This window comes from Lacerta agilis, chromosome 5 (assembly GCF_009819535.1).
Source record: "Lacerta agilis isolate rLacAgi1 chromosome 5, rLacAgi1.pri, whole genome shotgun sequence".
NCBI lineage: Eukaryota > Metazoa > Chordata > Lepidosauria > Squamata > Lacertidae > Lacerta > Lacerta agilis.
The window spans coordinates 75,978,234-76,002,747 of NC_046316.1; the positions used below are offsets into that span (position 1 = coordinate 75,978,234).

Below are 24,514 nucleotides of genomic sequence, written 5' to 3' on the forward strand. Positions count from 1 at the left end.
TGAGGCTACAATCCTGTCCCCGCAGTGATTTCAAGGAGCTTAGGCTATGCATAAGGGTCAGAAGGCTGGTTTCTCCGGATCGGGGCCTTGGGTTAAAATCTCTCTCTTGGGGGATCCCCGAATTCAGAGACTTGGCTTCGTTTTGTGTGGGGGGGGGAGTTTGTGGTGGTAGTTCTGATCGAGGTGAAGTGCAAATGATCCGAAGGGACGCCAAGAACAAATAAAAATAAAACCAAACAAATACATGCAGACCCGGAACTCCACGAGTAGAAGAAGCGTCCCGGTCACTCACTTTTCCCATTAGAAATTGGCAGAGAAATAATCGTCTGTCTGTCTGTCTCTCTTTCTCTCTCTTTCACACACACGCTCGCACACATTTTTTTTTTATATATATAAAAAATCCACCGCCCCCACCCCCAATTTTTAAATTCTTCTTTCCTTCTCATCTCCGTTTCCAGACTGTGGCTGTTAAAACTCAAGTATCTGATGCAACGTGGAAGGAGGCCCGCCTCTCTTATCAAATTTTCGTATTAAAGTGATCTTCGCAGAAAAAGGTCAGTTTCAAAACCTGTGAACTTCCCAGCTGCGCGTCTATTTCATCTAATTCTTTTAAATAAGTATATATCTTCCCGCCAGTTTCTGAGCAAGCTCTACGTTTTCTCCTCCTCCTTAGTATTCTTATTATATTATAAGCAGTAGTAGAAGGGAGCTCTTCCCCTCCCTCCATTTAAAAAGGAAAAAAAAAAACCCCATTGTTCCTTTTATTTGTTCATCGCCTTGGGTCTATAATATAGAGAGAGTTGTTTCGTTTCGGTGAACGTCTCGTGGTTCTTTCGTCTTTCACATTTTAAGTCGCGCAGGACCAAGAAAGAAAGTGGGGGTTGGCGGCGGCGGTGGTGCCCTTCCTCCGGCTCCGTGTCGGCCTCAGTAGAGGAGAGCTGGCCGCGGAGGGAGGAGGAAGAGGCGGGCAGTCTTCTGCGCACGCGCGCGCTGGGATTGCAACGTGCCCCGGCGGCTGCGGCGGCCGCGGCTGCAGGAAGAGTCACAGGCCCAGGGCGGCCGCGTGCTTTTTGGCTTTGAGTCTGAGGTCCGCGATGCTGGAGTTCTTGCTGGTGGTCTTGGCCGCCGCGGCCGCCGCCACCACCGAAGCGGCCGAGGCGGACTCGGCGGCCAGCGTGGCCAGAGGGAGCCCGAAAGGCGGCGCCGGGAACATCATGTAGGGCGCATGCGCGGCCAGGTGCGGGTGGAGGTGGTGGTGCGCGTGCGCCACGGCGCTGTCGAGCTGCAGCTGCGCCTGCACCTGAAAGGACAAGGGCGTCACGTTGCAATGACTGTCCTGAAAGGGGCAACGAGAGGAGAAAGGGGAGTGGGAGACAAGAGTGTTAGGACAACCGCCATCTCAAACCCTCCCCACAGTCACGAGGGCTCCAAGCCTTCTCCAGCCCACTTGGCAGGGGAAAAGGCCAGCGGAACTCTAGGAGACTTGACTTCTGAATACACATTCAGTGCCACCCTTAGCTTCTTCTTTTTTTAGCGGGGTAGGGAAGAGACTAAAGGGGTGTATGGTTTGACTAACTGAGGAAGGGGATCCTTCAGGGTTTGTGGCTTGCATCGATCCCGGTTTGCTACCTTTCCCCTCATTTTGTTTTGTTTTATTTGTTGAATTTATATAACTTCCCTATACTCAGAGGTCTCACAGAATAAAATAAAATTATGAAACCGCAAAATATATACAGTAATCAAAATAACAACAACAACCCAAGAACCACCACATATTAAAAGGCCATAGGACGTCACTCCTCATAAATGGAGCACTGAAGATGCTTAGGACTGGGCTCTACTGTTTTTGTTTTAGTACCTGCTAACAGTAGGTTCGTGCCTTTAAAAAGAGAGAGAAGGGTTCGTGTGCACAAGCCTGATTGCGGCTGGATTGAGGGCTACAACCCTTTGCACCTAATAGTAAGGCCCACTGGGAAGAGTGGGACTTTCACTGAGCAAAATTTAACTAGGATTGCACCGTGGGTTTATTTTGGGTTGATGAGACACTTAATCTCAGGGTTGTGGGTTTGGGCGAAAGATTCCTGCATGCCAGAGGGTTGGGCTAGATGACCCTTGCAGTCCCTTCCAATGCTACAATTCTATCACTCTGTGATTTGTGCAGCATGCTTGCTGGGAATAAAACCAGCAGCAATGTTCAATGGAATTTTATCCGTTAGCATCGAAGCCTTACATTTGCACAACACCACAGGAAGCTGCCTTGTACCGAGTCAGACCATGGGTCCAATCAATCTCTGTATAGATGGCTACCCTTACAATGAGCAGAGGCAGCAGCACTCTGGGCCTCCAGGCCTGGGTTTGTCCCACCCCTACCTGGAGATACTGGGGGCTGAACCCGAGCCCTTCTCTATGCAAGGCAACTGCCCCAGCTCTCAGCTACCAGACAGTTTCCAAACTAATGAATGAATGAATGAATGAATGGAGAAAACTAACCAAAACCTAATTGCTGGCACTGAAAGAACCAAGTCATCATGTTCATGAAAGCAATAACCAGTTAATGGCATTTGAGGTATACAGCTCAGCTTCAGAATTTCTACCACAGTCCTGAAAGATCTGGCCTCTGTCAAAACAAAAGTCCCTGAGCATGTGCAGAATGCCTTTCCTTAGGACCCAAGTAATCATAGCCAGTCCCTCACAGCTTTAGAATTAGAGCACAGCATAGTCAGGCCACAATTTGTGATTCCCCCCCCCCCGGTCCTTGAGTGCTTATTTAAGGTAAAGGTAAAGGGACCCCAGTCGTGGATGACTCTGGGGTTGCGGTGCTCGTCTTGCATTACTAGCCGAGGGAGCCGGCGTAAAGCTTCCATGTCATGTGGCCAGCATGACTAAGCCGCTTCTGGTGAACCAGAGCAGCGCACGGAAACGCCGTTTACCTTCCCGCTGGAGCAGTACCTATTTATCTACTTGCACTTTGACGTGCTTTCGAACTGCTAGGTGGACAGGAGCTGGGACCGAGCAACGGGAGCTCACCCCGTCGCGGGGATTCGAACCGCCAACCTTCTGATCCAAAAGCCCTAGGCTCTGTGGTTTAACCCACAGCGCCACCCGCATCCCATGAGTGCTTATTTAAGACAGGCTATTTCCTGAAAAAGACACCTATTGCTTAATCCAGTTTTTTTTCAACCATGGCACCCTGGGGTGCCTTGCATGATGGTCAGGGGTGCCGTGGGCAACACTGGCCTCCATCTCTATTTCCTCCCCTCTCGCATCTCTGCCTCCCAAAGGCTTGCACAGCTGTTTGTTGTAGCGCCCTGGCTGCCTCTCGGGCTGGCCATGGAGTACTGGTTGCCAGGAGCTGAGGCAGCCTTGGAGTAAGCAAGCAGGCGAGGAAGCCCAGGCAGCCAGTCCACCAGCCCTTGTGGCTGGCAATGGACAGACAAATGGGAGGCCAGGCTGGCCTTTCTTGTGCTTGCTGTGTGCAAGACCTGCCTGGGAGCTGAGTGCCCAGTGCTGAAGGGGCGGCTTTCCACCAAGCAGGCCCACAAGCACCCGCTGCTGCCACTGCTGCCTCCCAAGGTAAGATGCTGGCCTCACATTCACCTTTGGCCAGTCTCCGTTGGGCCACTAAGGCTGGAAGCATCATCTTCCCAGGCCCGCGTGAGGTGGTGTGAGGAGGCACCTCTCTTTGGGGTGAGCTCAGAGACTGGGGTGTCAGCAGCAGCTGCCCGGAGGACCCCCAAAAAGAGGGGAGAGGAGGCTGAGGGAGCACTCCACAAGGGAGGGTGTTTGAAAAAGGGTGAGAGGCTGCCAGCTCTGCAGGCAAGGGGTGGCATAACTGGGCTCCTGAGCCCCACAAGGGTGCCGCAGAAAGAATGTAGTTGGTTAAGGGATGCATGGACTCAAAAAGGTTGAAAACCTCTGGCTTAATCCCAAGCGTATGAAATCTTTCTGTAGTTCCCAAGTAGTGGAAAAAACTGCCCCTGAGCACAGTCGCAGGGCCTGTATTATAACAGGTCTAAGCCTTGACTCATTGAGCCCTGAACCAAGTGGTAGTATTCATCCTATAAACATGTGCAGAGTGTTACCCCTCACTGCCATATTTCAGGGATTGTGCAAAAGACTTCCAGGTCACATTATGTTGCTTCCATGGAAGCTTAATCCCCCAGCTCAGGCATGGGAACCTGTGGCCTGACGGTTGTTACTAGACTACAACTCCCATCACTTCTGACCGTTGGCATGCATATCCCTGGTTGCCTTTCTTCTGAGTTTACTCGACTGGCTGAGACTGATGGGAGCTGAAGTCCAACAACTGCTGGAGGACCACAATTTCCCCACCGCTGCCTAGCACGTTTCCTCTTGTAAACTAAGCCTCTCTGGTTGGCTAGACAGCAGACAATCTGGTTATTTCTCCTGTACGGCCTTGTGAAATGCAGTAAGTATGCACTGGACTGTGGATGGGTGCTCCTTCCTAATCTCCCTGAATGTTCTGAACTAGTTGGGTCATGTACTACATTGATTAACTTGTCAGTTTCATGTGCCTTCTGCCAGCAGCACGTACCTTATTGCAGGCTCTACTCATAAGTAGTGCTGCTTTGGCTATGGCTGAGAGGTACCCTCATGTGTTGATTGCTTCTGGTTTTCTGCTTGTGGTTACTGCCAGCTGGTTTTGCATGCTAGTTGACTAACCATAAGCAAAACAGAGGCTAATTGGCTGCACTTCTCTTTCTCTCCTCCCTCTACACTTAACACAGACTCCTGCTTTCCAATGAGTGGGTTTGATTGCCCTTTTTTCCCAGTTCGCTTGTTCACTCATCTGCTTTGACCATTTTTTTCTAAACACTTTTGCTTGATCATCTGTCCACACCATCTGAAGACAGGTGAAGTAATTATCCTGCCCTAAGGTCCATTTAATTAAAAAAAAAAAAACAGAGCAAAAGGAGAAACAGGCTGTGGATGCTAACCTGCACCCCCCCCCCAACAGCCCTTGGCTACAATCCTGCACACATTCAGTTTGCTTAAATGCCACTGAACTTCAAGACTGCAGCCTTGATAGCATCAAGACAGTGCAGAGGGCCCTCCTTTATCTTGTTCCCTTCCTCTCAGCTCTCTAATGACTGTACACATCCGTTGTTCTCAGTCATCTCCCATATGACCTTTATGGTGTTATTACCCACACCTTATCAACCCCAGCACCATCCACAGTTTGAGACAACTATTGTTGCCACTGCTTTTATTTATCATGGATGCAGACGACTGGCAGAGTCTTCTCTCCCCCTCCTTACCCTCATTTCGCAAGGGAGAATCTCTCACCCTACACATGGCTCATGCAGCCCAGACCCACGCATGTTTAGTCAGAGGTTAGCCCCACTGCGTTTCATGTGCCTAGGACCGGTGCTTAAGAGACAGCTATTTGTCTGCAGCCAAATGATGAGCAGTTTCAATTTAGAGCACATTGCCATTAGAAGATTGACCACTAAGGTCAACAAGCCTAAAATGTGCAGCTTCTCTAGGACAGAAGACAATTAATCTATGAAAGCTATGGAAGAAGAACTCACTGAGTTTTGAGGTCCAACATACTTATTCTTAATTAGATTACTTAGAAGCTCTGTTGAAATCAGCTGAAGATAACTTCCAAGTAATTACATAATTCAGGGGCTGAGTTAGGAATGTTCATGCCCGTTGAAGTTATGCCAGAGTGGGCTACAGTTCCCATCGTGTGAGGCCATTGGCTACACTGGCTGGGCCTGGTGGGAGTTTAAGGCCAAAAAACGTTAGGAGGACAACAAGCTGCCCACTTTGGAAGAGGACTTGACTGTGCCAGGGGTACCTTACCATCAGGCTTGTAAGGTTTGCTTTTCATTACCAATGTAGGTTGCTAAAGATAGACACTACTCTAAAAAGGGGAAATAAAAGCAGTATCTGTAGGACTCGGGCTCTGCTGTTAAAATTAATCCAGACTACATGCCTGCTAGTTCATAAAGCCACATAAAATTTGTGGAGTTTTTTTTGTTTTCAGAAAACCACCACAACTGGCCACCCTCCTACTGATCGTATTACTAGAATTAAATAAATACACACACTGTATAGTCATGCACACCTATGTATTTTTTGCATTCATTAACCCATCAAAATCAATTCCTCTCATTAGGGTGGAAGCTCAGGAATTCACAGGAGCCTACAGAGAGCTGGGTGGGCTCACTGAGGCTGCCATCCTAAGTGAATTTACTAGGCAATAAGCCACATTAAACACCTTAAGTTCTGAGTAAACATGCATAGTAGGAGCTGAGAGAGAGCCTGGCTTAAATGAGCCCTCAAAGCTGTGGTCCTCTGCATCTGCTTTTCATGCCAAAGCTCCCAGTTTCAAATAATCCCTGCCAACTCCAGGTATTGCTGGGAACACCCATCTCTGAATCACTTCCAGTCAGTTTAGACAATCCTGAACCAGCTGGACTCATGATCTGACTCGGTGTAACTTCCTGCGTCCCGCTTTCCAGAGAGGAAACCCCACGGCGTTTCCAAATACTAAGCATGAACGAGATCCGCTGAGCATCTAATGGGAAACCCAGATTCACTTCCCGATCCCTGGTGCACACAAATGCCGCCTCAGCACATTTCGGACTATCCGGATCCTAAGCACTCTTCCTAGGAAGGAAGCTCCCTCGAGACCAATGGGACTTAATTCCCCTTTAAATCAGTACCACCGTTTAAATCTGCAGCACCGAACGGCGGAGAAGCTGCAGCAGCAGCAGCAGCAGCCCTGCGCGCCTTTAATACGCACCGGCCAAGTCCCAATGAACTCAACGGGAGCTTGTTTCCAATAAAGCACACGGAGACCGGGTCGGACTGCACTGCACTGCACATGCACTCAGGATCGGAGTGTTCAGTGCCCAGGCAAAACACACACGCGTCCAATCTCCCCCCCCCCCCAGCAGGAAGGCAACTTTTAAACATCCCTTTTGCGCATATAATTGACCAGCCAAAGAGAGAGAGAGAGAGAGATAATGGGGCACCTGCGGGAAGGCCATATTGTGTCCCTTCCTACCATTGTGGGGCTGACGCCCACGGGATTCTCCCTTTGTACTTGCCTGCTGGAAAGGCATCCTCAAAGCGCCCACGTTCACGTAGGGGGCAACCCGGCACGCTTCAAACTGGCTGGCTGCTCCTATGAGGACTCCTGCAAGAACAGAGGCAGGGATCGGTCAGAAACTGAGCTAAAAAGCACAGGGCATCTAATTTTTATTTCACTTCGCTGGGAATGCTCCCGTGGCTCTTTGCGCGTTGGCAGCGCATATTGTGCCCAGTGGGGCTTATTTCCAGGTAAGTGTTCAGTCTTAGGCAAGGAAGAGCCTGGAGGTTTGGGGGAGAGGCAAAAGGAGCCCCCCCCAAGAGCCTAGAATTTAAAGGGGAGGGTTGTACTCCCTAGTCCAGAAACGTTTGAACCCGTTTATGCGCGCCGCTGATAAAATTCACCTACCTTTGTGGAGTTGGTTCTCTTGCTTTCTGCATTTAGCTCTTCTGTTCTGAAACCATACCTGCGCAGACAGGAAGAAGGTGAGCTCAGTACAAAGCCGCATCTATCTATTTATCTACACACAGTGATTTCTCTGGCCATGCTTAACACCAGTCAATGACCCCAGCAGCGTTATCTTCCTGGCTCCTACTGGCAGCCTTCCTCTCCCGAATCCAAATCTTACTAGAAACTCCGCACTGCACGTGCAACCTAAAATAATCTAGGCCCACCGTTTTGACCAGGGTGTCCAAAGGGGAACGAGGAAGGGGGTCTTGCATGCAGCTTTAATAGTTGCATGACAAGCCACAGCCGCTGAAATTCCTTCTGTATTACTATTAAAGGGGCAGGCGAGACCTCTTGGTTTGCCTTTGAACACGCTAGTAAATTGGACGCTTAGGCGACAACCCTACGCACACTTACCTGGGGGAAAGTCTCACGAAACCAAGTAGGATTGGCTTCTGGGTAGCCATGAATAGGATTACACTGTTAGGTGCAAACATGTCCTTTTTCCCTTTCTTTTTTAAAGACTTTACGTAGTAATCCAGAAAGTATAGTTAACCACATAACCAAATTTCAGTTTTCTTGAAGTTTCTTAACGATTTTGGGATCAACAAGCCCCCTCCCTCCCCGTTTCTAGGGAGAAGCAAATGTATTCCTTTCGAAATGTTGCACTCCAGAGAGTTTTGGATTATGTGCGTGCCAGATTTCGGCCATCTGCGTGTCACATAAACTGTTGGGAGGTGACTTAAGTCTTGCTTCGACTTTCTAAAAAGCAAAAAGCAAAGGGTTTCGCGTTCAGAGGAGTCTAGAAACTGGGGGGACTTGTGTAGCAAGTTTCAAATTCTCGAATAGTTTGAGAGTGACCATTTTGAGCTGCAACATGGAGTCTCCTCTGTTTTGGGAGAGAGTCTCGTTTTCAAGATATTTACAGTAATCAACTTCCTTGGACTACACGTGATCCACATTTCAGTTCTTTAGCTCATATAAAAGTAGTCCCCTAGAACTTCAACACACACACAATTACACAAGCCAGTAACTGAATCCGTAACTCTGTGCATCTTGCAGGTAGGTAGCCGTGTTGGTCTGCCATAGTAAAAACAAAATAAAAAAATCCTTCCAGTAGCACCTTAGAGACCAACTAAGTTTGTTCTTGGTATGAAGAAGTGTGCATGCACACGAAAGCTCATACCAAGAACAAACTTAGTTGGTCTCTAACGTGCTACTGGAAGGAATTTTTTATTATTTTTTTGTTTTGTCTGTGCATCTTCACACCAATACCAACCTAGTTCTCTGATTTCCCTCACCTTCTCTCTCTCCCCGCCTCAGTTCCGATCCAAAACATCATTGTATCAATCTCCTTTTCCTCTTTCACAGTTACTACTTTAGGCTTGAATCCTAAAGAAAGATGCTTCTGAAAACTTTGCATACTTACTCCGGAGCAAGACCCACGTTTCAATAGAAGCTTATCCAAGTAGGTGTGCTCAGAGTGCAAGGTGCAGCCTTACTTGGAAAGAGTTATGAGTAAAATCAGTTCGACTCACTCCCTTTCCGAGTAAAAGTGAGGCACAGCCCTTACATTTAATCTTCAATTAAGAGCTAAAATCCTATACACATCGGCATGGAAGCAAACCCCACTGAACTCACACTAGGACTTACTTCTGAGTAGACAAGAATAGGATCGCTCCTGTTAAGCAGGGCAGTTAGATGGGGATAAATTTGGCTAGTTCCCGTTGGTTTGGGATAGAAGGGCCGTTTTGTTGCTAATTATAAGTCCAAACTGCGTTTCAGGGAGGGGAGAGTTTACTTAGGAGTCGTTTTGCTAAAAAGGAATGGGAAATATTACAATGCCAGGGGCCAGTTGCATACCCCTCCGGCCCTCGGGAGTAGATTGCACCAACAGCATTGCAAAGGCAAGGAAGGCGCCTAGGATGGGCCAGGGATGAAGCTGACGAACGCCAAACTTTGCCTGAGCGTCGCTCCCTCCCTCCCTCCCCGCTTTAGAATCGTAACTTAAAAGAGCGCAGTTCTAGGATATGGACAGTTGCCGCCTGTTCTGGTTCTTGCTCAATTACTTTCTCGGGGCCCGTTTCATCTTTCGCCAGCCGAATCCCCACCAGGCCTCCCCCCTCCTCCCCATCTCGCCGTGCTATCTAAACACACACACACACACACACCACACACACACACACCACAAAATAACTAGTGATAAAGGGGTTTAGATGTTTGCGCAATAAGACCCGAGAAGAATGCGCTCATTAAAAGCCTGTAATATTAATTAGCTTTATCTTCAAGAAAAACGAAACACCAAAGTGTTTAATGACTCACTTTTGGGGGGTAATTACTGTCATAAAAGCTTCACTACAAAGAAGTTGGAAAATTCTCTGTTCCTCTGTGCAGTGGAGTGTAACACAGAAGCGGAATAATTGTCTCATTATTATGATAATCTAATTTGCTGCCATCGGAAGAGATGGAGGGGGGGGAGCTTCACTCCAGGCAAGGAGATAACTTTGGCAGTTGGAAATGGGGAAAAAGTTTGAAAACCTGAGAGAGAGAGAGAATATGAGGTGTACCTACAGCCTTGGGGCCAGGTGAGCTTGGGCATCCCGACCATATGCATTTCCACGCAGATGTAAGCCCCATTGAGTTCAATAAGGTTTGCTTGCTAGGGAGTAAGTCCCATTGAACTCAGAAGGACTGGCCTCAGAGTAAACAGGGGAGGGGGAGAGGGTCGGGCACTTATTTCAGCCCCATTCATTTCAGTGGGAGTGTGTTTCACATCTCTATCACTGAAATCAATGGAACTTAAAAGTGCTTTAAAATCTTGAGCCCAGATTTATATATTGGGGGAAAGCGCTGGGGAGAGAGATCTGTTTTCCATCTCAAAGGTCCTCGGTATCATGTGATCCTTCTTCCCTCAAGACCCTTTTAAAGGGGGGAGGGGCAACGAACGAGGGACGGGAAAGCTGATTGGGATCTTATTCTTTAAACTGTCAACATCTACAGGCACGAATCCTGTCCTTTTCCACATTCAGACTAACATCCCAGGAATCTGACACACGCAGTGTGATATTTCTTTCGATGGCGCTTCCTTCCAAGGAACCAAGATATGCCAAACCGATCCTGAGAATTATGACAGCCGGAGGTCTCCACCCTGGTTGCGCTTTCAGTGCAGAAGGCCCCACTGAGCAGAGTCGGTCCCTCTTCCAGGCAACAAGATAGGGCTGCGCGCTGACGTGTCAATACGAACTTGCACGGGATCGCGACCGCGCAGTCCGATCCTGTGCATTTTCACAAAGCAACACACCTTTGAAAAGCGCGCCGTTAGATTGCGCGCCTAAGCGTGCTTACTCGAAAGTAAACCCACGGTATCTACTTCCGAGTAAAGATGGCTAGGGAAGAATGAAACCGGGGGGGGGGGCGTTCATTTCAGCTTCCAGCCCATACCCCTGCAGCCTTCCAGACTCGCCTTCCCACCATCTGCCAATGGGAGCTGGGAAGCAAAGTTTGAAACAAAATCACAGCGAAGCGTTTTCTGGGGCCATTTAAAAGGAAGGAGCCTTAATGTATGCAAATCTCTGAAAGTTATTCTGTATGGATTATGGTGGGCACTGGTTATTCTTTTGTTGAGTCAGGCAAATCTCCCTCCGTAGGTATCGCCGCCTACATAGAAATATAGGCTAATATAGATATGGACATACAGTCACACCCCATAGCGCGGTGTGTGTTTGTGTGTTTATAAAATCAGAAAAGCAGAGGAGATAAAAAAGGAAGAATCTTTTTCTTTAAGCAGCTATGTCTTTCAAAAATTCTTCTCTCCCCCAACACTGTCTCTCACACAAACCCTTTTACACACACACACACCCCTTTGCTACAACGTGGCTGTTCAGTGTCTGCCTTTATCCGATTACAAGATGCAGAGAAAAAGCCTTTAAGAGCCGAAGAGCCGTTTTGGTGCAGATGGCAGAGCCTACGAGCAACAAAGATGGAAGGAAGGGGGGCGGGAGGGAGAAGGTATCTGTTACAAGCCAGGAGTCGCTGCTTAGCCTCCCGGCTGCAGATGTTCTGGGGGCCTGGAAGTGCTCTCCATGTGTTCCTACAAAGGCGGCCCAGTTTTCTGCGGAAACGACGCTGGAATGACGAGTCACCTTCGCTCCCGGTGGACAAGGGTCTCCGGGCCTCTGGCTGGAGCCGCGCTTCTACCTCTGGACCCAAGTCCTGCCTTTTCTGGACCAGAGCCTCTTTTTTCCTCTGGGGGTGGGGAACGGAGGCAGCTTGACAAAGATCCCCAGCAATCTCTGGACAGTGTAAGGGGAAGATGGTCTCCAAACAGCTCTTTGAAATCCGGCTGCATTAGCCAAGCCCAGCGCTGCCTGTATCTGTTCCTTTTCTGAGTCCCTGGGGGACTTTTTTAATTACTTCCCCCTTTAAAAAAAAGTAAATGGACTGTAACTGTGTACACTTTAGCAACTCCCAATTTCGTTTATTAGTCAGCCCTTCTATAAAGTTAATTCATACATCCGCCTTCTCCTTTAAAAAGAAAGAAAGAAAGAAAAGAAACTGAGCTAGGATCAATGTTTAAAGGCAGAAGGAGAATATAATGCACATGGACTCGGTATCCCCCCCCCCTCCCCATGGAAAGCTTAGCTATCCGTAGTTATAGAAACGTGGACCGCATTTAAGCACACTACCAACCACACTTACACACCTACTTTACACACTCTCCACAATTGGCTCAATTTTTCCCCCTCACTAGCTACTGTTTCAGCTTTAGATTGTAAGCTCTTTCGGGCAGAGACCTTTGCTTTTTTTAAAAAAAAAAATGATACTGTGAAATACCATAGACCTGGGTGGCTCTAAAGATAGCAAGCGGAGAATCGGAAGAAATGGGACACAAGAGAGGTCAGCACATCTCGATGTGGGCGGAACTATGGAAGCAAAATTCCTACAATGCAGCGAGTTGGACTTGATGACCCTCGGGGTCCCTTCCAGCTCTACCATTCTATGAAGATGGAAACAGCCCCTTGTAGCCCCTAAGCGAAACGCACCAGGAAATGACATTTCCTCCCAACTCATCATAGGTGTATATTTAGGATGAGGCCGAAAGCGCGCAGATACTACAACACAAGGTCTGCTGTACTCCATATTCGGCACTCTTGTCTACTCAGGACCAGGAACAACCTTTTGGTTGAAGCCCCCTTCCTCTCCTAGCGCCATACTATTTCCCCCCCCCCTAAGCAAAGGCTTGCAGAAGGGCACCCACCGGATCCGAACCAACCATCCATGAAAGAGGAAACAAGTCCACCTTGTGACTTGTTGCTTGCCAATGCAGCGCGCGATCCTAAGACTGTTGGTTCAGAACGGAGCGCAGTGGGAATTAATCCGGAGTCGTGCCACCTCCCGGGGCAGATAGTCCGTATGAAGGTCCCTTCCCAGGATCCTCGTGGAGGAGCCCCTCCCCAGCAGAAGCCGGAAGGATTTCCATGCTTACCTGCACCCGAGCTTCGGACAAACCCAACCTCTGGCTGAGCTCCTCTCTCATGAAAGCATCCGGGTAATGGGTCTCGTCGAAGAGCCTCTCCAACTCGTTCAGCTGCTCCAGGGTGAAATTGGTCCGGCTTCTCCTCTGCTTGATTTTCGTCTGTCCTTCGTCTTCCATCACTTTGGCATCCTCTTTGCGGTCCTTCAGCTCGGGGGAAACTGGAGACGGAGCAACAACAACAACAAAATAAAGAGGCAAAACCAAAACACCACCAGAGACATACAAGAAAAAAAAAAAAGCAACCACCCAACCATCCCTGGATCACGAGGCCAGCGCCTGATCTGGGTTTCCAACAAACACAAAAACTGCCTTATGCCATATCAGAGCCTTGGTCCATAGAGTTCAGAATTGTCTGCACTGGCTGGCAGCGGCTCTCTGCGTTTTCAGGCCGGCGAATCTCTCACCAGCCCTACCTGGAGACGCCGGGGATTGAACCTGGGACCTTCTGCATGCAAAGCAGAATCTCTGCCACTGAGCTCTGGCCCTTCCCCCACTTGTGTTTTTACCTTAAGTCAAGCAGAAGGGGGTGGGGGTGGGGGAAGGAGGAGGAGGAGGAGGAGGAGGAGCGGCGGTGGCAGGGATCAATGAAACGCTCAAAGGTCACCTCTCTTCCCAGTGGCGAGGCTGAGGCGAAGGAGGGCCCAAGCAGAGCCCCGCGAGCTGGTACCCGGCGCCTGTGCAGCCGAGGGCGCAGCCTGGCTCGGGATCCTCGTGGCTACGCTTCAGATCCCAGGCCCACCAGAAGGGAAGCAGCATGTTCAAAGGAGGAACTTAGAGGCTGCACTTCCTAGGAAGTGTAAGCCTCGTTGAATCCAGTGGGACTTAAATTTATGCGTTATATTTATAAACCGACCCCTCTCTCACGCACACACATATATGACCGCTGCTCCCACAGCGCAATCCTAGGTACATGTACACAGAAGTTAAAAGTCATACTGAGTTCAAAAGGGTGTTCACAAGTCTTAGCATGCAGTCTTAAAAAGTGTGCTTTTATGGGATAGCAGACTTTCCCTGAATGGTTTTGCCCTGGATCTTGTTCCAGGCAATGAAGGCCCACCCCTGGGATTGCCCTCCCTAGTCATTAGGAACAGAGTTCTCTATTTCCAAAGGACCAGGCCCTGTCCTCCTCCTCAACTTTTGTTTTGCCCTGCCCGGACCGGGCGCGTTCTTCAGTTCTAAGGGCGCTGACCTGCGCGGTTTGATCGAAGTGGGCCCGGGGGTTTCTGCCAGCAGTTCGCAAAGCCACCGCAGAACGCAGGTCCATCATATTTATTTGTGTGTGTGTGTGTGTGTGTGTGTGTGTGTGTGTGTGTGTGTGTGTGTGTGTGTGTGTTAAGTTCAAGGCTAGAAAGGCTTTAAAAATCTGCCCAAGAGCTGGCTCTCCTCCTGCACAGCGGTCAGCTTGGTCTTTGACAGCGATTTATTATTATTATTATTATTATTGACGCTCCGAGCAATGTATAGTCTACACCTGTCTGGGAAGGGGCAGCCGGTCTGTCCTGAGAACTCCAGGGTCTTCTCAGGGGGAAAAGAGGGAGAGGGACCTCTTTCCCCAGTTCCGGTTCGGGACAACAAGAAACAAGTAAGGAATACGCAGGCCCCGAAGTCCCAAAGACTTTAAGGTCTCCCTTCCTCCCTCTTGCACCGGTCACGGCACGCCTCCCATTGAAAGCACCGGCAAGATCCCATAGAACTGCAGCGCCCTTATGCTCCGCGTCTTCTCGACATTGGCGCTGGCTGCTGTGAAACCCGCGTGGCCTTTCAAGTGGCACCTTTTCAAAATCACAGCAGCAGGTGTCGATGGGGGATATGACATGCGACCGCCGCTACAATGGCTTCTTGAAGCCTCCAGCTTGCGGGGAAGTCAAGGCATCCTTGCCTTTATTTACTAGGGAGGTGGAGAACGAGCTCCCTAAATGGTATCGTTATCGGAGCAACTGTTTTTGAACTAAGAAGAGTGCGCAAAGTTTGATCACCTGTCTGCTTTCTCCCACTAAACCTCCGTCTGTTTCCCCTTCACCCTATCGAAATATATATTGTAGGCTCCTTGAGGCAGGGACCTTCCGACCTGATATTACTGTGCAGAACGCCGTGCCCATTCATTAAAGTATCGCTCATTTTCCCTCTGTCCTTCCGCAGCACCAACCGTTTCACACATTTCGCTTTGGACACTAGGCCCCGTGTAAACGTGGCGGCGTGACGCGGTTCATTCAGACTGTGGGGGGTTTCCTAATCTACAAACCGGGTTCCCCCGCTTCCTCCCTTCCCTCCCCGAACGTATTTGCCCACCGCCACGCCGAAGTTTGTTTACTGGAGCTGCGTTGGTCTCTAATCATATTCAGAATTTGTTTATAAAATCATTTCCGGATGATGTCTGCTGTTCAGTTCCGACCTGGAGAGAGCTACTTTCCTTGAACAAAAGAGTTGAAATAAAACCCTCCTCCCCCGACTATGACATCTGCAGCCTGAAAACCGCACGCAGGTATTCAAATATACTTGAAAGCCGAGGGGATCTTTGGATAAGCAAACAGGAGAGGTTTGGTGGGTTTTTGTTTTTTGTTTTGCAAAGAGCATTATCATTTATTCCTCTTCCTCTCCCCCACCACCCTACACACCAGTATAAAATCTTAAAGAGGAATAAAAGCGAAACACTTTGCTTGGATTTCAGCATTACTTATTAGCAGTTTTCCTAACATTGCATAACTACTCAGAAATGTATGGTTTGTTTTTAAATAACTATTCACCCTTCCTAGGAAATGCACTTGGAGAAAAAGAAGTACAATATAGGCTCTGTTCTTTTAGTGTGCCCAATATCTGACACTTTCATTCACAAATAAACAACTGCGTTTCAAACTTTTAATGATATTTGGGGAGGTTTCTAAGCCGCCTTAAACAGAAATAAATTCGTTTTATTTCGCATTTGTTTCCAGTGCCACATCCCCTCCCCCCCATTTTACATTGCAAATAGGAAAGGGTCTCCATAGCAGGAGCAAATTAATTATCTGCTTCAATATTTTGATAGCTAGAACTCGGGGCCACATATTATTTTCGCTCAATTGGGAACAAAATAGTCAGCACATCTTAATTTACAATACGTTGGGCTCCTACACTGCGTAAATTACTTTAAACGGGAGAAGATATTGGAACCATTACAGAGATAACCTCCCGGATTCAAAAACCTGTCACCGTTTCCAGAACAGCTCAACGCAAAGCCTGACAATCAGGATTTTAGTCTTCCCATTTACTCGCGGAGGAAATATATGTGCATATAACTAGACACATACATGCACATGCCAAACTATGGTCTGCCTAACCCAGGAGGGCGAGGGCTTGTGATTTTACAGCTTCCCTTCCTTGGGATTGGGAAGAGAGAAAGGACAAAAAAGCCCACATCCCCAAAACATAGATAGAGTTCAGCCAGGAAAAAAGCGCCACACGTTACCAGGTCCCAGACGATCTGGACCTGACTAGCAGCCTACGGTCAAGAGATAGCCGGCTTGCGGTGTTCTCACAATCTGGCCGCTTTGAAACGGTCCAGAAAAAAAAGTATCCATCCACATTAATGGAGGGGGCTCTTTTCCCAAGTCGAAAAGACCAGCCGGCTCCGCGTCTGGAAAGCCAACGCGCGCGCTCTGCCTCCTCCATCCGTTCTCTGGCAAGTTTCCCCGCCGCTGAGGTCCAACCGGACGTAGCAGCGCGCATTTGGGGTGGTGGTGGTGGGGGTCCTCGGAGTCAAACCACACACATGGTCCCCACCCCGCCCACCCCATACACACCAGGAAGCACCCTTCCCCCGATTCTCCCCCTCCCCCTAGTACTCCCAGCATCTGGTTCTTTACGCGCGGTCCCCTGCCTCTAGCCAGTCCGCCAGGCGCCCCCCGACCCGCTGGGCAGAGGAGGGCTCGTTACCTTCGCTGAGCTTGGGGGTGCCCGTGTCCCTGGCCCTGTCGACAGCGCCCATGTCCAGCTCTCGGACCGGCGACCGGCCACCTGCGCCGCCGCCTCCTCCGCCTCCTGCTCCGGCCGCCCCCCGAGCTGCGGGGCTGCTGCCGTCCTCGCGGCCGGGCTCGCTGGATCCTCCGGACTCCTTGGCTCCCCGGACGGGTCCGCTCTCCAGAACCTCCCGGTAGGTGATGAGCTCCTTTTTCTCTTTCACTTTCTGATCAAACGACTTGGAAACAAAAGCGGTAAGTTCTTCCATCGCCGGCGCTGCGCTGGGCTCTTTTTTCCTCGCCCTCGCTTGCCTCCTCTAGCTGCTCCAAGCCCCCCAAGAAACACATCAAGGGGGTTAGGGAGGAGGAGGAGGAGGAAGAAGAAGAGGAGGAGGAGGAGGGGGTGGGAGAAAAGAGGGGGGAGGGTGTGGGCAAGGTGCGGGTGGGGGGGGGGGAGGAGAGAGAGAAGCCGCAGAGGGGCTGGAGAGTTACAGGGGAGCTGACGCCTCGCAACTGGAGCGGGCTTGTGAAAACGCGAAGATCTTTGACAATTCTCCCCGCCAAGAGTTCAGATCTGATAGGGCTCGGAGCTCTTGAAGTCCCCACTATTTATACTTTGCGAAGCCTGCCCCTTGTTCGGAGCAAATTACCTCCCCTTTGGAACTGGGAAGGAACCCCCTTCTGCTGGAGCAGCCCAGCACCACCACCAAGGAGAACAAGAGCCAAACTGGGAAAGGAGGGGGAGAGAGGGAGGGAGAGCGAGGGGGGGAGGGAAATAGAAAGAGAGACCTCCTCCTCCTCCCTCAGCTTCCTCCCACCCCCCTCTTCCAGATCCAGTGGCCAGGGGTTGCTCTCGGCCATTAATCCAGGATTGACAAGAATCCCTAATTAATTTAATTAGGCGTGGATCTTGCGCTAGTGTCCTGAGTTAGTTAAACACGAGGGGGGGGGGGAAGAGAAAGGGGGCTGGATCTGCAGGGGAGGGGCTACAGGAAAAATGACAAGGCTGCTGGCTCTGGAGAGGGGAGAAGAGCAGGAGGAAAAGAGAGAGGGCTACCCCAAACGTCTTCTTTATCAGAGCGCGGAGCTGGCCGGCTGGCTTGCTTGCCTCCTCGCCCGCCGAAGGACCAAATCAGCCGCGATGCCAAGGAGAGATTAGTGTTCCTTTGATCGGCTCTCCGCACCACCCCCACCAAACAACCAGCTAGATCCTTGGGCCTTCTAGATAAAATAAAAATAAAAATGCGGAATGCTTTGCTCGCCTCACACGTTGCCAGCCCAATCCTAAACCCGCCTGGGAAGAGGGCGCTTGCCCTTGAAGCCCAGGGACGAAGCGGGCTTCTAGCCAGAACCGCAGCCTGAATTACGATTGAGACCCGTTTAGGGTTGCGGGGAGGGAGGCGAGACAGCAGCATAGAGGTGAACTCCATCAGAATTGTCCCAGCCTGTGTTTGTCCCTTGGATGTGTTGTCACTCACTCTCTCAGTCTGCATTTCCTACACGTCGATACTAGACTTAACACTGATTTGAAACGGAGTATAATTCCTAATAAACCGCAAAAGGCTTTGCGATGTATATACAGTATATATACACACATATTGGTCTCCTTCCCATTCCTGCCTGCGCGATGGTACTAAGTTAGGTCTCTGGCTAATTCCTGGGACTCTGGGAGCGCTCAAGGCGCCGAGGGCTCCCCATTTTAGGGAATTTTGCCGGTAAAAATTCCCTAGACGTTTTCTGCTTTATTGGGGTTTTGGGTGCAGTGGATTCAGCCATTCTTTTGGAAATGCGAAGGGAGGCTGACATCTCCGGGAAGATACGCAGCAGTCAGATCAGTTTAGCCTGGAGATGCGCTCGGGTTATATGGAGAGAGGGGAAACCGTTCCTGTTTTCTAACGGTCGGGGCTGTAAAATGCCGAGAGATTAAAGCTTCTGTTGTGATTTTGCCGTGAATTAGATTGCTGTTGCTGCATTTTGCTTTAGGCTTTTATTCTTCATGTTGTTTTGGTTTTTTTTTTTTTGTTATTTTCTCTCTGGGGTGGATTATCAATGCTCTTCAAAAAAACAACAACTAAAATACATGAATTCATATATGATCTGAGATACATGAATGATTTGGGGAAATCTGGCCAGTCTCTTCTTCAGGACCTGGGAAAATCTTAGGTTGCAATCCGATGCACATTCGCTTGGGAGTTAAGTTCCATTGAACTCGGGGGGCAGTAAAAGGACAGGATTGCAAAACAGGTTTGAGAAGTTGGTCTCGGAATTAACAGAACTGACTTGAAAGCTTGAGCTCACAGTTTAGACTTTTTTGGGGGGTGTAGTGGGCCTTCCCTCTTAGTAAATAGTTTGACAGTCGCGCTGCAGAGTGCACTTGTCCAAATGTAGTTTGAAAACAACCGCCTATTTCCATTTTCTCACCTGGAAAATGGGAGGATCTTTTAAAACTCGAGGTTGGAATATGTATTGCTAGTTTGTTCTCTCTCCTTTCTTTAACCTCATTATGTCCAGATATTTGAATTTAACGCTTTCTTGGGGGGGGGGTCGCAGCGGGCGCAGACTTTACACCTTGGACAGAGTGGTTCTGCAAACTACTCCAAGTCCGGATTATGAGTTAATTAACAACAAAACAAAACTGAATCACTTTTCCAATATGTGACGGGAAAGGGTGCTTCTCAAAAGGTGCTTAAAATATGTGATTTCTTTTGCATGTAGTTCAGGCAAACGATGAACTTTTAAAAAATTTGTAGGAAAATTACGTGAGCATCTTCTTAACTCTTTGTGGTGGTTGCTGTTAAGCCCGTTAGAAATGTGTACTGTTATGTTCTATCGCCTAGGAGGGAATTGTTTATGGCCGAAAAGCTAAAAGAAGCATACATAGTTATTCTAACGGAAAAAGAATTGGAAAATGAAAGAATGGCTAACAACATTCAAGTGAATAATACATCACTTCAAAACAATCCCCACTGTTTTCAATTAAACTTCTACAGCATACTTCTACTGGAGGCACCAAGTGCTAAACTTTCGGAGACCAATCTTTTTCAGATAATTAACTGGCTGGGCCTCCCTTTTTAAATGGCAAAATTCAGTTTTATGCAAATTTTTGACACCCCCACGTGGATTCCACTTTTCAGTACCGTCGATACACACAAAAAACAGAGATTTTAAAAATAATAATATACAAAAAGGACAAGACACAAGTAAAGTGGATGCTTCCTGTGGAATTTGATTATAGGATAGAGAAGCATGATTATGCATCACTCTGTGGAATCCAGAAACGTGTAAATTAAATGTATACTCACGGTATTTTTCACTCCTATGCATGATTAGGTAGCCCACTATACTTTCCACTGGAAAGCATGATCCCGGGAAAGTCTGCATAGAATAGCCAATATATGCCAGAATTATCAGAGCTAGATGTCTGATTCAGGGCGCAAGCAATCCTATACACACTTACCTGGGAGTAAGTTCCATTAAATTCAATAGCCCTTACTTCTGAGGAGACATGTATAGGATTGCACCGTAAATTTGGTATAACTGTAAGCAAGTTAAGAGTCTCAACAACCCATCACCTAGACTGCTGAATTGTTAACTCCAGCAAATTTGCGTGAAATAAACTCAGGAGGTGTAAGAAATTCCGGACACAACATTTACTTTTTGCCGAAAGCAGTGGGTTTGCTCTGATATAATCCAAACCACCACTTGGAACCTCGAGAGCATGAAGTGTAGAAGCAAGTACATTTAGGATCGCAGCTGAAGTCTGGAAAAAAAAAGGATTTGTTGCTTTGAATCAAAGTTTAAGCCCGGATGCCTGAAATTTAAGCATATGCGTGAATGCATTAAGTTTCCTTGCGGGATTATGTTCTGATCTCCCATCTAAAAAAAACCCAGGACCTCCTTTGCCCCATTGAGCACAGCATTTCAGCTCCCTGTGAATAAACGTAGCGCTGCCGCACCGGGCAGTTTGAAGACCGGGGCCTATTCTTCTTGACCCACCACCCAGAAGCCATCCAGAGCAAAGCAAACAGCGGCTACTTTTACCCCTGTCAGACAAAAGCGTCTCGTCTTTACAGCAAAGAAAGGAAATGGTTTTCTCAGAGAGTCGGGGGGGGGGGATATGTCAATGTAGCATGAATTCCAGGAAAGAGCCAGCTTCTTTAATTACTCTTAGCTTAAATGAAAAACGATAAATTTTATTCTTACGTCCTCCTCCAACGGGGCGTCTAAACTCCCCTCCTTCCGCAACCATCACAACCCTTAAATAGTCTCAACTGGGAAACTAATTTGCACCTAACCTTAGAAAGCCCATCATTTCCAAGGAAGGAAAATTGCAGGGTGTTTTTTTTTTTTAAAAGCAATTTGCAGATAAATCACTGCAGTTTTAATCACAGCGCACCTTATACAGACAGAAATCTGTGATTTATTCCGGGTCCTCCCCCACCTCCCACGCCGCTTTCTTTCCTGGGGAGGAGGCGGGTGTGGGGTGGAGGGAGAAGGTAAGGAATAAAGAAAGAAAGGGCATGAATGACAACTCGCACCCGCATCATCGTCATTTTTTTTTAAAGGGAAAAAATATCCCTACGAGGACCAATTAATTAGATTTGTTTATGTGGTCAGCAATGTTGCTTAAATAAGGAAAAGCAAAGAAAGCGGAAGAACGCCGAATAGCGAGCTAGCTAGTCTACTAGACTGGGGTGGGGGGGAGGGAGGGAAGAGGGGGAAAAAGTGGCCTTTCTAATCGATGCATTCGGCGCTCTTCGGCTGGGCTGCGTGAATAGATGAGTTCCGGGGATCGTCTAGTCAGGCCTGGGAGGCGGAAGGAGGCGCCGAAGCTGAAACTACGGAAGCTCAGCGGCCTTCGGCGGGCGCGCCGGCTTCGGAGGTAAATGGGCTCGCGCCGGTGGCCCCGGTTGCTATGGTTGCGGTGGTGCCGTTGGGCCTTAAGCCTCGGGGACCGAAACAAAAACAATGCCCAAGGGGTGCGTGGGTGTTGGAGCGGGTTTCGCAGGAGGGAACCGCTGCGGCCTAGTTCGCAGGCGCCTCTCCGGCCTTGCCATCTCTGTCGCGGGAAGCGGGGCAAGCCTTCCTTAGGCCTCGGCTCGGTGGGTGGGGGTGTTTGGCGTATGCGGAGCGCCAAGCTCACCGTCCCCTGCTGGCTTTAGCGAGGGGAGGCCTCGCTCTCGTCATTTTGGCGCTGCCTCCTACAACTGTGCTCGCGTGGGCTTTCGCTCTCGCATCTCCTCCGGCCTATCGGAATTAGAAGGATGGGAGGGGGAGGGGAACTGCCTTTCTCTGAAAACGCCTCTCCCAAACAGTTTTTAAGACTCTGGGCCAGGCTTCCTCAACCTCGGCCCTCCAGATGTTTTTGGCCTACAACTCCCATCATCTCTAGCTAGCAGGACCAGTGGTCAGGGATGCTGGGAATTGTAGTCTCAAAACATCTGGAGGGCCGAGGTTGAGGAAGCCTACCCTCGGCAGACGTCTTAGGGCCCTGGCAGTTTCGTGCCAAAAGCCTCCCCCCCCCGGGCCCTGAAGTGGATGCCCCCGTGTCTCACCCAGCACTGGGCATGTTGAAAGAGAGCAACAGAAGAACTCAGCTGGATCAGAAAAAAGGCCCATCTAGCCCAGCATCCTGTTCTTGTAGTGGACAGCCAATTTGCCTGTAGGAAGCCTGCTAGCAGAGCAGGACACACCCTCTGCACTTGTTATTCCTAAGTGAACAACTCACAGACATACTGCCTGCACCCAGAGTAGGATCCAGGGGCCTAATGCAGCTAATGTCCATGGATGAAAGTCTGCTGCTCTTTCAAAGCCCTCCCAAGATGGTGGCCTCACTACAACTTTGGGGAGTGACTTCCCTATGACTTAGGCATTGCGTGAAAGAAGTAGCTCTTCTATGTTTGCCCTGTATGGACATTCAGATCCAGTGGATGGTCTCAACCAGAGGGAGATGTGAGAGAGGGAGGAAAACAGCTCCCTCTCCGCTTTCACCACACCATGCATGGTTCTTTTTACACTTGTGTCATGTCCCGCACCCCACCCCCCACTTGCCTAGTTGCACCAGTAACCTGTGTGGCAAGTCAATTTATTGGAAGAGGATTACAGTACTTTTTTTTGGGGGGGGGGGAGTGAAAGGTGCTGCAGCTTCACTTCCCAACTGCATGTGGCTTGCTTTGTCAGATGCCACATCTATTTTGTTTTGTCCCTAATTTGGCAGTATATATGAGAACAAATTAACCATGATCCTCCAGTTGCATGATTATTTGGAAGAGATTCTGGTTGAGGTCAATGGGGTTTCATTTAGATTACATATAAGTCCTGTTTTAAAAGAGCTGCATTGATTGTCAGTTCATTTATGGTTCCAATTCAAAATGCTCTGGGTGGTTCTGCCACCCTGGTGGTGGTGGCTTGAAGAGAGAGCATTGTGGCAGCCCCTAAGTTGTAGAATTCTCTCCCCACAAAGGTGCACCTAGCAGCTTCAGTATGTAGGTTTCACTGAATGCTGAAGACGTACCTCTTTGGCCTTTGACATCTGAGATGTATATTTTTAAGACCCACCTTTTTGTGATTGTGTTCTTTTAAAATTGTTCCTAACGTTATATTTTAAGTTGTTATAACCTGCCATTGGACTTAAGGGTGAAGGGTATGTTATTGTTATTATTAGTGATGTGTATGATAATAATAATAATTTACTTCCAGGTAAATTTACATAGGTTCACAAGTTGAATAAAGCTAGCTCCTACTGCCTGTGCTATTTTTGACATGTATCTTCTAAAAACTGGCGATTCTTGTTTTAGTATTGTATACTGTATTAGTTTCTCTTCTTCCAAACACTTTCCTTCATTCCAGAAGGTTAGATTCTTAGAAAAATGTCCTCTTTAGTCCTCCTTATTCCATTCTTCAATTTTTACTGAGTGTAAGGCCAAGTTTCTTGCCTTGTTTATGTTCATCATAATTGCACCAAACTTTAATGGAGGTAATAGTTTATTTAAAGCTGGAATCTTATGCATAAGTACTGTACCTGGGAATAAGTGCTTGAACATACAGTGGTACCTTGGGTTACAGACGCTTCAGGTTACAGACTCCACTAACCCAGAAATAGTACCTCGGGTTAAGAACTTTGCTTCAGAATGAGAACAGAAATTGTGCAACAGCGGAACGGCAGCAGGGGGAGGCCCCATTAGCTAAAGTGGAACCTCAGGTTAAGAACAGTTTCAGGTTAAGAACGGACCTCCGGAATGAATTAAGTTCTTAACCTGAGGTACCACTGTACTAGGACTTCCAAGACAACACCCATTTGTTAGGGTGGAAGCTTTTCCCCATCTTCCCCAAGGAAAAAATGAAACTTGCTTCACACAATTGGGGGTTCCCAATTACCATTCCTAAGGACAGTTACTTAGAAGCAAGCTCTCTTAATTTCAGTGATAAAAGTAAATATGATCAGGATTGTTGTTTGCAGCTTTGGAAAAGGTGTTACAAGAGAGCAGGTCTAAACTGAATACTGGTGCATGGAAATTGGTAAGGGTACAGCAGGCT

At 48.6% G+C, this 24,514-nt stretch overlaps 2 protein-coding genes across 4 annotated transcripts in view; one reads left to right on the forward strand and one right to left on the reverse strand.

The window, feature by feature from the left end:
• Window positions 1-418: 418 nt before the first annotated feature.
• SHOX2 (short stature homeobox 2) lies at window positions 419-17,374 on the reverse strand. Of its 2 annotated transcripts, none has more exons than XM_033150530.1 (5): window positions 16,956-17,374; window positions 12,996-13,204; window positions 7,472-7,529; window positions 7,083-7,171; window positions 419-1,300 (listed from the first exon to the last, which is right to left on the reverse strand). In XM_033150530.1, the coding sequence occupies exons 1-5, from the start codon at window positions 17,245-17,247 to the stop codon at window positions 1,043-1,045; spliced, it is 906 nt and encodes a 301-aa protein (XP_033006421.1). In that variant the 5' UTR covers window positions 17,248-17,374; the 3' UTR covers window positions 419-1,042. The 2 variants fall into 2 exon arrangements, with proteins under 2 accessions (XP_033006421.1, XP_033006420.1); XM_033150529.1 differs by having other exon boundaries at window positions 419-1,336.
• A 4,352-nt stretch (window positions 17,375-21,726) lies between these two features.
• The window catches only part of RSRC1 (arginine and serine rich coiled-coil 1), a 167,031-nt gene continuing 164,243 nt past the window's right edge, over window positions 21,727-24,514 (forward strand). For both annotated transcript variants that reach the window (XM_033150528.1, XM_033150527.1), the window contains exon 1: window positions 21,727-21,860. The gene's annotated coding sequence lies outside the window, so the exon portion shown is untranslated. The remainder of the gene's footprint in view (window positions 21,861-24,514) is intronic.

Excerpts from the sequence above, each read along its gene's own strand:
- SHOX2 (XM_033150529.1), bottom strand. The coding sequence starts at position 17,247 with ATGGAAGAACTTACCGCTTTTGTTTCCAAGTCGTTTGATCAGAAAGTG. Across the intron at positions 7,530-12,995 it reads TGTCCGAAGCTCGGGTGCAG|GTATGGTTTCAGAACAGAAG; the intron begins GTAAGCATGGAA and ends CTGTCTGCGCAG. Across the intron at positions 1,337-7,082 it reads TGAGGATGCCTTTCCAGCAG|GACAGTCATTGCAACGTGAC; the intron begins GCAAGTACAAAG and ends TGCCCCTTTCAG.